At 54.5% G+C, this 12,517-nt stretch overlaps 1 protein-coding gene across 4 annotated transcripts in view; it reads left to right on the top strand.

Moving 5' to 3' along the window:
• RGS12 (regulator of G protein signaling 12) overlaps positions 1–12,517 on the top strand; it is a 106,254-nt gene that overhangs the window by 50,974 nt on the left and 42,763 nt on the right. For all 4 annotated transcript variants that reach the window (XM_044267880.1, XM_044267881.1, XM_044267883.1 and 1 more), the window contains one exon: positions 7,489–7,510. In XM_044267880.1, coding sequence (XP_044123815.1) covers positions 7,489–7,510 — 22 coding nt within the window. The remainder of the gene's footprint in view (positions 1–7,488; positions 7,511–12,517) is intronic.

Genomic DNA, 12,517 nt, shown 5'->3' with positions numbered 1-12,517 from the left:
TCTTTTCATCCTTTCACTTGCCCTCCACCTCCGAATGACTTGGCTGTCAGCGTTTGTCATCCCCCCACGAAAGAAAGTCCAGATTTCCTAAAACCGCAGGATGTCTGGGTGCCCTGGCATTGGACCAGCTTTCCTGGGGGCCCCCCGTTCCCACAGGTCCCCTCCCTGGCTTCTCTCCTCCAGGTGCTATCACTTTGAGGCTGCCCTTCTCAGCCTGCTTCTATCCTGGGGACTCCTGACTCCAGACCACATCCATTCTCAGCTCCCTCTGGATGTGCCAGAGGCGGGTGGGAAACAGTGGCCAAGTCGGACTTGGGCTTCTCCCTCGGTCTCCCCTGCCCCTCAGTCAGGCCTTCCCTCGAGCCCTCCGTGTCCACAGGCCTGTGGACTCAGCCCTCCAAATCTGTCCCTGTGTTCTTCCTTCCTCGCCCCCACCTTGCTCTCTTGCCTGCAGCCCTGGGCACTGCTCACTCCGCCCTGCATTAGCCAGTCTCCCGCGACACCCCATGGCGATGCCTTCACGTGCCCTTCTCTGTGCTGTGCTCTCTCCCATGGCACCTGACTTGCCCAGGCAGCAGAGATCTGACATTTTTGGATTCATCTCCAACACCCAGCAGAAGCACCTGTGCGCGGGGCTGCCCGGTCTGGGGGCTGGGGAGACGGCTTTGTTGCAGCGCGCCCCCCTTTCCCTGCACACACGTGTGCAGAGGCACTGACGAGGGGAAGCAAACCACTGACACGTCTTGGCTTTTATGAGAAAGCGTATCCCTGGGGTTGGGCTTGCACTTCACACAGGAGTGGAGCTTGGATTCCGGCCCCCTGCGTGTCCCTGCATGTCCCATTCCTGCAGGAGCTCCTCTGTGACAGGGTCTGTCTCAGAGCAAAACTCAGTGGAGCATCCCAGGAAGGGACGTCCCAGCGCTCACTGCTGTCTTACTGGGATGTGAAGTTGTGGGTGTCATTCCAGACCTTCTGCCGCTTCCCACCACATGTCCTTCTTGAGTTGGGCCAGCTGGTGAGGAAATGAGATTGGCAGTCTTTATGTCAAGGTCAGAGGATTTGGGGGTGAAGTCGGATGTACACAGCGAGTTCCTCGCATTAGTGTGGAGCCCGTGTGCCACTCACCAGGATGTTTGCAAAGTGTGTCATCTCAGGCTTCCCTGAGGGTGTGCCAGGAACACTCACTCTTACGTTCTTGGGGAAATGCTGTCATCCATCGTCGGTTTGGGCTGCTTGGGTCTCTTCTGATTTTACTGAAGGATGAAGAGGTCTTTGGGAGGCAGGTGCAGACACGCACTTGTGCTTTAGGGAGAGAAGCCCGGGTTCGATTCTGAGCTTGGGCTCCGCCCACATCTGACCCAAGGCCCTCTATTGCCCCGTCCCCTCTCCTCCTCGGGCTGTACCCAGTGTGGTGTGCTGTGCTCTGATGGGTCCCCGCTGGCCCACATCACGTGGCACTGGGCACACCCAGAGTGCCTTCATCCTGTGTCATTTGCCCCATGTCCTCCCTATATCCCGGATCACGGAAATCCTTTATTGTGCACATCCTAGTTTGGACCTTAGAAATATATGCCCCTTCCCTGCCTCCATGGGAGCCTTCCCTCCAGGTGTCTCTTTGGCTGGGCCTGCTGGAAAATGGTTGTGTGGAGTGTGCATGTGCTTGTGACTCACGTGTGTGAACATGGAGAGAGCCGGGGCTGGGATAGATCACTGGCAGCCCAGTGTGGGGACGGCCTCTGGGAGGTCTATGGGGGGTCACTCCTGTGCCCTGCCACTGAGGGACCTGGGAGCTGACCAGCAAGGGCAGACATCAAGGCTGTGGTGGGCCCACCTCAGGGGCCTGGCAAGTAAGGCTTCCCTGAGAAGGCACAGCTGATGCCATAGCCAGGTGGGTGGACCAGCCAGGTGAGACCGCAGGTGGGAGTGGGGAATGGGGGTGAAGGCACGGGAAGGGCTGGGTCCTCAGAGTCCTGGAACTACACTCGGCAGGAGGAGACAGGGGTTATGTCAGGACCTTGCACACGTGACATACACAGCACGGATCCTGGGAAGTACTTGGTATTTTCCTTGCACGTTTTTCTATTCATCGTACTTCATGGTTGACAAGTGTGGCTCATGGCCTTTGAATTGATTTTGTAACTCCTTTGGGGGTCATGGTTGGGCGTGAAGTCCCCTGGGCCCGCGGAGCCCAAGTCAGGTTACAGCCCCCACAACAGGTCCTACACGGGCCCACTCTCTTCTGCATTCAGTCCAACGAGGAATCATCTAAAACTTAATCAAGTGTGTGTGTGGTTTTTTTTTTAAGATTTTATTTATTTGAGAGAGAGGGAGACAGAAGGAGAGAGCACACAAGCAAAGGGAGCTGCAGGCAGAGGGAGAAGCAGGCTCCCCGCGGAGCAGGGAGCTCAACCCAGGGCTCTATCCCAGAACCCTGGGATCATGACAGGAGACAAAGACAGATGCTTAACGGACTGAGCCCCCCAGTGCCCCAACAATGAAGTTTTTAAAAAGTCACGTAAACATGTATTAAGGCTTTTTCATCATTTGCGTTATTTATATTCTTTTTGTATTCAGAACGTTTGATACATTTGGGCAACATCCAGCCTTTAGTCTTTTATTTAGGACTCAGATGGGGCTGATTAATACTTTGTATGTCCAAGGTAGGAAATTCTGTCAGTGTCTCAAAATTGAAAATTGGATTATATACGACTATATGCCAAGTAATTTGGTGACGATCCAGCTTAATCCGTGCCCTTGTCTAGTGTTACAGACAGGTCCAGCCTTGAGAAATGCTAGCTTCTCATATACTTCCCTTCATATTAATGATTGGAAACTTTCACACTGTTAATTCAAAGTAAAATATCCACGGAATGTGTCCAGGGTTCCTGCTGGGAACAAGTCTGATTACCACTGAACTGTCCAGTTTAAGAGGCTGACCTGAGGAATGGAGATGGTTTGAACTTAAATTGCGTATCTACCATACTTTGTAAGTTTCTTTCAAACAAATATGTTATGTCAGTGTAAATTCCAGTCCTGCAAGCATATGTTCTAGAACACTCTCGAGCTGTTTCGTTATGTTAAGCAGAGGGAGATGATCACTTACTGGGACCTTTGTCACTGGCGGCTTGTTTTTGCGGTTCTGCGGCTTTTGTAAGTGTAACTTGCACATACGGACTACAGAAAGAGCCCATGAGTATAGACTGATGAAAACGAGTTATGATCCAGATTGTCCTGGACATCAACATAAACATCAGGGGCATTAAGTTGTAATTTGTAACTATGTGTGTAGTAGTCCTGTGGTCTCCGTGTGCTGAGACCTTGGGAATGCCCGACTTTAAGTCATGCTGAGCAACAGGCCTCCCCGCTGGGGGATGCTCTGTGGCAAGTATCGGGGTTGGGGGGAGGGTTCCGAAGCTTTGCCATTTTGGACCACGTCCCCCCATCAGCTGGGCTGTGCTAAAAAAAAATTACAGAGCAGGCTTTAAAAGGGTAACTTGGGTCAGAATCAGGCATGTCATCGATCCTGAGGCAAACAGAAATGATTTGGGGATTCCCCCTCATTTCCACCTCCCCGTTGTTGTCAGGTTGTCTGTCTGTGCCTCCTCCCCACTCCTCGCTGAGCACCAAACACTGGCTGCAGTACAGCCCGCTATGCCCCTCCCAACCCCATGCTCCCCGCAGGGAGCCTCCCGGCCCTGCCCTGCCAGCCCCTGCTGGTTGGGGGGGGACCACATCATCTCTTCAGGCCTCCTCTTGGAGCAACGGCCCCTGATCCGTGCTGCTCAGCCTGCTCCCATGTCCATCTCAGGGGCCAGGGAGCTGGGGTGCTGAGCAGATATCAGCTGACATCCGCTTCTGTGCACCTGTAAAGGACAGTAAATATGGGACAGTAAACAGAGGAATCGGGTTCTGGTTCCTAGTAATTATACACTAGTTACTTGCAGATTAAGCAAGCTAGTTAGGAAAAGCCATCACCTGTTTCTCCAAAAATATGTGAACTTGTAGAGGACAGTGGTTTTATGTCTGGATTATATATATACATATATATATATATTTTTTCCCCAAAGATTTCATGTATTTATTTGGGAGAGGGGCAGGGAGCAGGGAGCCTGATGCGGGCCTCAATCCCAGGACCCCGAGATCATGACCCAAGCCAAGAGGTGACTCTCAACCGACTGAGCTCCCCAGGCTCTCTGTGTCTGGGTAATACTGAAGCATGTCTCCTTAGAACTCCAGCTGGCCTATGAGCATCACTAGGGCAGCAGGTCTGGAGCAGAAGGTGGAGGCCATGAGTGAGGCCAGAAATCTAGCCTCCTCATGACCCCTCTCACACTGTGGTCGGTGTGCTAGGAGCAGTCCCCATGTGAGCTTGAGAAGATGTGGGGTTGTAGGGGGACATCTGTGACCTCTGAGCCCTTACTGGCCCCTCCGGGAAGAGCCTTAGCACAAAGAGCCCATTAACCCACAGCTTTCCAGATTCCTAGAACTTTCCTTGGCACTTTAAAGATTGATTGATTGATTTTGGGGGAGGGCAGAGGCAGAGGGGGAGAGAGGATCTCCAGCAGACTCCCGGTGAGCACGGAGCCCAATGCAAGGCTTGATCTCACAACCTGGAGATCACGACCTGAGCTGAAACTCAAAGTTGGAATTGAACTGACTGCGCCCCCCCAGGAGCCCCGAACATTCCTTAGCATTTTAAGTTTGGGAGGTGCTCTTTGGGCTCAGCTTCCCAAACTGGGGCAAGGGAAGGGAAAGCACATTTGAGGCTGTGGCTCAGAGATCTTGAGTGCCTCTTGGAACGTGGTGAACAGCGGAGGCACCGGGAATGCTGGGGCTCCTCTCCCGGAGGACGTGCTTGGGGCGTCCTGGGGATGGTCTGTGGGCGGTGAGCTCTTGCCCCTGCAAAGGACAGCCCCAGCTGTCCTTTCTGAAAGAGTCCGCTGGCCTGTGTCTGGGCCTTGTGCCACTCCTCCCCCTGTTCGCTGCCGGCCCTTCTGGTCTCTGACTGGCCATAAGAGTGACCATTCACAAGGCTGTCTTCCAGATCCCAGACTCTCTCTCCTCCACAGCCTCCCCCGGGCTCACCCCTTTCCCCAGCGTCTGATCTCAGCATCCTTCACTGTCAGACACCTCGTGGAGGACTGTGTTTCCCGGAGGCCCCCTCACCTCCTCTTGTGTAGGTTCCAGCTTCCACTGATGAGTTCAGAGCTCGGGGGCATTCTCCATCAGAACTTTCCAGTGCCCAAGGGTCTCTTGTCATTTCTGCTGGCTCTTTTCTCCTGGTGGGCTTTTCTCTTGGGTCCCGGGGCAGCAGGGTGGGGGGGTCAGTTTGAACTGTGAGCTCACGTTTGGGCGGGCTCACTTTTGGAACTCCTGCCAGGCCTCCAATGGACTGCTTTCCTCCCAGAAGGATTAGGGAGCTGGGCATCTTTGTCCAAGAGCCCCGGGGCATGTGGCTCATGCTCTGCACTTGACCCCCAGCCCAGCCCCTTCCTGCCTCATGCGCATGACTTCCCCGCTGCCCCTCCACGGCACCTCCCTCTCACCCCCACCTTTTCCCATCTCTTTCTGCTTCAGGACACGCCTCTGTCCTGGATCCTGGTTTTGGTTCATTTTGGGGGTGGGCATAGAGAGATTTTTAGTGCATTTGTTCCGTCTGCTGACATCTGAGAATGTCGTTTTCACCATCATTGTGACACGATGTTGACCATGGCCTTCTGATTGGTGAAGTTTGCATTTCATGATTAATTTCTCAGATGTTATTATTGACAGTATTTCTGATTCTGTGTGTGGCCTTGTGGATTTTCTTCGCATAATCTCCAGGGAATACTGTGCCTTTAATGCTACTGAGTTTATAACGTGACTGTGGGTGATTTACTGTGAGGACGGGAGGGACAGATTCCCACGCGGCACTCGTCAGCCTGGGAAGGAGACTACCCTGTGCTTCCGGAGGGAAGTTTAGACCCCCAGTGGCTGAGGGCTGATGGCCTGGTGCTGGCTGGCCGCGGTCCACACTTGGCTGCCTGTCTGGCAAGATGGAAGTGTGAAGACTGAACACGCACCAGTATGTGTGTTTGCTGTTGGGAACGGCTTGATAAAGTGCCAGGGTTCAGTTTTAGAGCAGTTCTGCCCCCTGGACTCAGGATGGTTTGAAATCACGAGGAGAGCCCCGATCCCAAAACTGTCAGAGCACAGGCCTGTTGGAGCACAGGCCCTTTCCCTGGGGCAGAAGGTCATCCCTTAGTCAGGCCTCTAGCCTTGCAGGTTTAAGTCCCACAAGATGAGGGGCTCCAAATGCGAGAGGGTCCCCCATCTTCCAAGTAGACTGGGAGGCGAGGTTTAGGGGGGCCTGGTGTTAGGAATGGTCTGTCAGCTGGGCCTTTGGGCAGACCGTCCTCATGTCGTGCACTCTGGTGTCACCTGCCTCCACAGAAAGGACATGCGTCTTTCTCCAGGCCAGAGTGCCAGGGATTCTGTGGCCACGACTGAGCCCTGGGGGGCTTTGGTCACCACCGGGAAATGTGTAGCTGCTAGGATTGGTTGTGTGCATGGTGATGGCCGGAGGGCAACTTGGGGAGGCCCCAGAGCCCGTATCTGTGGGTACATGTGCACATGTGCCCTTGGGGATCGGTCCTCACATCATCCTGGGGAGCTGTGGTGCCAGGACGCCCAGCGAGGTGGCAAGCTATCCCTGCAGGCTCCTGTGTCCTTCTCTCATTGGCTCTTTCCAGCCTCCTGTGTCTGTGCACCCAGGTCCTCTCCTTCCTTATCTGCCCCTCCCCTCCCCCACCACCGGCCTGCGGCCTGTGCGGCGTCTTGCAGTCATCTTCCTCAGATGGGCCTTTTATTAGTCCCTCTGTCTGTCCTCTCAGGTCCTCCCTCGTGGCCTCCTGCCGCCTGCTGGCCTGTTCTCCTCTTGCACAACTTGTTCCTTCTTGCCCTGGTGCCTTTGAGGCAACCGCCCTTCCCTGCTTCACTCCCACCCTGTCCAGGCTCCCTACTGGCAGGTGGACTGCGGGCTGACCCCCGAGGGGCTGTCCCCTGCACCTGTCCCCAGCACCCTGCGGAGGGGGCCTGGATCCCCACACAGGTGGAGGCAATTGAGCAGCCTGGCGGGGGTGGGCCTGAGTACGGTGTGCAGGGGGCCTGTGTCCTCAGTACCCCATGTACCCCACATGCTGCCTGCACTGCCGTGGGCTCCTGAGCCTGCCTTCCCCAAGGTGTTCTAATGGTGTCAAACGTGCCGGGATTTGTTCTCTTCCCGTGAAAGTGGTGATGACTCGCGCAGAGCCCTGGGTCCCTGGCCCGCCCGGCTTGGGCGGGGTTCGCTCAGGAAGTGGGAGCGCGGCGCTCGGCGTACAGAGGTGCCCGCGTGTCCTCTGGAGCCCTTGCCTGGAGTTGGGGCCCCCCGCACTGCACGACGGACCTACTGCTTCCCGACTTGTCATGAGGCTTCATTAACTCATGTCTCTCTCTCTTTTCTTTCAGTCTGCAACTGTATCTGATGGTGGTAAGTCCCAATTTCTGATGTCTATTTTATTATTTTTAATGAAGTGTTCAAATTGTGGAAGTGTGTTTGCCATTGGTTGACCCAGAAGAGATGTTTGCCTTGCCTCTCCCCGTCCCCTGGGGGAGGGTTGCTGTCGGGGCTGAGGTGGGGGGAGCTTCTGCCATGGCTCCCAGTGGGCCGGGATGCGAGTTCTGGAAGCCGTTCACTGCAGAGACATGTTAGGAGCCCAGCCCCGAGCCGGCCTCGGCGGCAGCATGTCCCATCCCACACCTGTCCTGACGAGTCCAAACATGCTGGCTTGCTAACCAGCAGGCGAAGATTGCAAAGCTCTGGCTGAATTTGAGCAATTCTGGAAACTTGGGTGAGACTCAGGTGCTATGGAAGGGCCCAGCGGGTGATTTGAGGCCCCAGGGTAAGAGGAGGAGGTAAGAGGTAAGAATGAGAGGAAGCCTCCTTCCTGCCTCTAAGTAGTGTCGCGCGTGGGGACTCCTTTTCTGGGAGCGACCCAGCACGGAGAGGCCACAGATGTCCCCTTGGCCTGGAAATTGCTCTGACGGAACCTCGTTCTTTTAGCTCAGAGCTGGTTCCCAGGTTCTTATGATACTCAGGGAAGTCCTTACACTCTCAATTTCCCTTTTGTTTTCCACATGTTTTAATTAATACATTCTTCTGTCTTTTGAGAATCGAATGTTCTAGTGTGTCAAAAGATATGAGCCCCGTGTTCTCATGTCTGCCGACAGCAGGTCTGAGGGCTGGCCGTGGTGGTGGCCAGAGAGGGACAGGTCTGGGGTTCAAGGGTGCCTGGGGACCCAAAGGGAAAAAGAAACTCAATGTGGTGTTCTCGACACTGTCTTTTGGCACAACCACTGGCTTTGGTGGCGGGCCCTGGACGGGGCTGCTGGCACAGCGGGTGGCTCGGCCCAAGCCTGCAGCCCTGCTCCCTGCCGCTCGTGGGGTACCTGCAGAACACCTCTTGAATTACAGACATGCCGATCCCTGAGGCTGGGGCCATGGATCCAGAAGGTTGTGTTTGGGGATTGATTTATTCTAATAAAAGGAATTACGTTCCGTATTTCACATACAGTGATAATTATGCCATTTAATCAGCCTTCAGCTGGGGGTGGGAACGATTTCCTTAATGAAAAGAAATAGAACCAGTAACCAAATCCAGGAAAAAAAGAAAGTGGTTTCTATAACATTCTGTTTATGCTTACCCTTTCTTTCCTGGTAGAAGACATGCATTTCTGCAGGGGATTTATAAATGTGAGAAGTTCAATTTCAACAAAAATATTAAGCCTAATCCCCATGACAGTTTTGTTCTGTCAGGAGTGGGTGCGGGAGTCCCGGAGGTTGGGAATCTCGTCCTCTCGGGGTGTGTACAAAGCCAAGCCCCCTGAGTGTGGGGAGCCCCAGACTCATGGTCCTGTGTGTCCTTCCTGAGGAAAAGGCGCCCCGCTGGTGGCAGGCAGGGCCCCTCCCCTGCAAGGCCTTCCACCCTTGCAGACCTGGGTGCCTCAGGGCACCTTCCAGTCCCTTCTCTGTGCAGGGCCTCCATGTCAGGGGCAGGAAGGGAAGGGCTCACTATTCCCTGAGTACGCCCTGGACCTCGGGAGCTGCTTCAGACAGCTTGTGTGTGTTTTATTTCATTTTTTAAATGCTTTTTAAATTTTTCCACCTTTGATTTCTCTTCTGATTTGTAAGAAGAACAAGTTTCTCATTGAATTTGCATGCTAGGTCTAGGAGAAATAGATTATATTCTGCCATCTTTGCAGGTGAGCGCACTGAGCCAGAGAGAGGCTACGCTGATCAGAGTCACACAGAAACCAAGTTAGTGGCTGGAATTCGGGGATTCTGACCCTGAGGTTGGCCTGAGCACAGAACCTGCGGGAGGAATGTGGCCACCGAGCCTCGTGGCTCCCGTCTTCCCGCCCCATCTCGCCCCAGGTCTAGCCCCAGCCTCCCTTCCAGTCCCTGATCCTGCTTCTTGGGGACACTTCCCCAGCAGCAGACAGGGGCCTGCCAAGTGGACCCAGGCAGAGGCTCGAAGTAGGTTTCCCCATGGGGATGTTTGGGGTGCTGTGCTGGCTGGGAGAGTCAGGTTCCCTGAGGGGCCTGGGAGCTCCAAGCAGCACACCTGCTCCAGGAGGAAGGCAGGGCCCCAGGAGCCAATTCACAGGTGGGGGCAGTCTCCACATGGACATCCTGTGTGGCCTTGGTGAGGTGGCCATCACCCACCTACTCAGGGACACCGTCAGTAACCACTGTCTTCTGTTTCACGTAGTGTCCCTTTATCTCACAGCCTCTCACCGTCTAGTGTGGCTTTGTTTTAGGGAAGTGGACAAGGCTCGTTTTGTGATCCTTGTCAACTTGAGGAGTATTTCCACTTTCTCACAAGGAGAGGCCTCATCGACGGCTCCCCACCGCCAGAGACCCTTGTGCAGGCAGGGTTGGAGGTCGGCCCCTGTGGAGGGCAAGCCAGGACTGGGGAAGGGGAGAGGGGTGAAGCCCAGGGGCAGCTTCTGCCTCAAGGAAAGGAAGAACATTCTAGCATCACAGAGAGTCTTAAAAATGGAGCTGTCACCCTGTGGGAAGTTATTCAAAACTTGCTCTGAGTGGCCGCCCACAGCTGAAAGCCAGAAGTGCCGAGGTGGGGCGGTGAGAGGGGCCGGCCCGACTCTCAGTCTAGGCTTGGAGTGGGGCGGCTTTCTTGTAATAAAAGCTTCTTCCTGTATTTGAGTTCTCTCCTTTTTTTACCCCGTACCAAGCAGCTTTGCCAGGATTCCCCTCCCACTCAACTCCTACGTCCCCAAAAGGTTAGGCTGCTTTCTGCCATTCCTAGATGTGCCTTTTGAAGCTGAGAAGTGAGGCGCGAGGGGGAACGTTTGTTCCCCCCACCCCAGGCGCATGCGGTGGGCACGGCCATGGACACAGTCCCCGCAGGGGGCCACACGACACCTCCGCCCAGCTGTCCGTGAACGCCACCTCACCCGTCTGGCTCTCGACTCTCCCCCGACACTGCTCCCAGAGCCTCTCTGTCCCCTGGGGGGCCTGTCCACGCCGCCTGCCTCCCGCAGTCCCTTCCCCGAAACTACCAGCCCTCTGTGGCCTGCTCCCCTACCAACACCCAGCTGGGCCTGCTGGAGCTTGCCTGCGCCTTGCCGGGCACCATCCCCCTGCCCTGGTCTCATGTGCCCCTCAGGCCCCATCCCTGTCCTGTGGCAGCTCCTCTGAGGGATCTGTGCCTGCCACCAGCCTTCCTCTGAGTGTTGGCCTGGCTCCATCTGTGCCCAGCACTGCCGATGCAGCTGTCATCCTCATTATCTGTCTGTATGGCTGCGTTGTCTACCTGTCCACCTGCTGGCAGGTGGCCTCCCTGCGGTGGCTTTGGTGCCCTGCACAGCAGGCAGTACCCAGGGTGGCCGCTGGATGAATGACTGAATGAAGGCGTTCACAGGACGCGCAGGCAGAGCCTTGGCTGGGATAGTGGCTTTCAAAGGTTTTAGTCGTTGGTGGAACTCTCTGGAACACGAGCAGACAAGCCCCGCAGAGCCGCATTTGGTAGAGCACAAAAGCAGAGCAGTCTGGTTGAGTCATGGTTCTGGGGCTGCAGCCCGAGCCTTCTTCCAGGTGGCCGGCCCATGGTGGGGGGGGGTCACATGTGGCCAGTCTCCTGTCTTCCTCCAGAAGCTGCCACCTCTCACTAACAGACAGACATATATTTTTTTAAGATTTTATTTATTTATCTGACACACAGAGGTCACAAGTAGGCAGAGAGAGAGAGGAGGAAGCAGGCTCCCCGCGGAGTGGAGAACCTGATTCGGGACTCAATCCCAGGACCCTGGGATCATGACCTAAGCCTAAGGCAGAGGCTTAACCCACTGAGCCACCCAGGCACCCAGAGACACATATTTTTGAAGTCCGTTATGAACTTTGTGCCATAAATGAAGAGCAGTCCTTTCTACTAGTTTTGATTATTGTTTTAACATCAAAACGGGAACATTTTTGAAGTCGGCAATAATACCAGATAAAAGATGCATGGGATTTTTAATTCTTGTTTGTTCTCTGAATGTACATGGGCTTTGATTTTAAGCCTCCTCTCTGGCCTGTTTTTCTGTCTGCTCTTTCCAAGGACGTGCACAGTCTGGGGAGCCATAGGGCAGTGGAGAGATGGCTGGTGCGTCCCCGGGCTGGCGGGTTAGGAGGGAAGGGGCAGCTGAATTGTCCCGTGTGGCCAGAGCCATGGGGGCCTTGCTTCATGATGCTGGGCTTCATCGAGCCAGCCTTGACTTTGCAGACTCTGGGGCGGTGCCTCTCCTACTTCTGTCCTTAGCGCTCCATCACGGGGAGATGGGGAAGTGTCCCTTGCTCTTTAGTTCCTGTGTAGCTGGGAGCTAAAAAGCTGTGCTCATAAGTTGGGATCATTTAGTAACTGTGGTCAGAGTAGAGGGTGACGATATGTCATGTTAGCAAGCCACTAAGATGACACATGTCACAGACCTTGGGCCTCAGGAAAGACACCGTCCAGAAACAAGGCCGTGTGTTCTTGGCCACATTGGTACCTGGCCATGCACACTCTGGCCTGTCCCCACTCCTAGTACCCATATTCTGCACGCAGGCTCTTTGTGTTTCTTTTTACAATTTTCATTTTCCCCAGCTTTACTGAGGCAGAGAGGACAAATAAAAATTGTATGTGTTTAAGGTATGCGACACAGTGATTTGATACACATATACATTGTGAAATGATTATTGCAATCAAGGTATTTAACATGCCCATCACCTTGCATTGGTTACTTGTGGGGAGGTGTGGGTGAGGACCTTAATATTGACTCTCTTAGCAGATCACAAGTGCACAGCACAGGTTTGTGAAGTGTGGTCACCATTTGGACCCGAGGTCCTCAGAGCCCAGTCATCTTATAACTGAAACTCCGTGAAGCTCAACCACATTTTCTCCGTCCCCCTCGCGCCACCCCTGCTAACCACCTCCTGCCTTTTGCCTTTGTGGACTTA

The sequence above is a fragment of the Neovison vison genome, chromosome 11, assembly GCF_020171115.1.
Source record: "Neovison vison isolate M4711 chromosome 11, ASM_NN_V1, whole genome shotgun sequence".
Lineage (NCBI taxonomy): Eukaryota > Metazoa > Chordata > Mammalia > Carnivora > Mustelidae > Neogale > Neogale vison.
The sequence above is the reverse complement of the archived record's forward strand: the minus strand, read 5'-3'. Positions and strand labels throughout refer to the sequence as shown.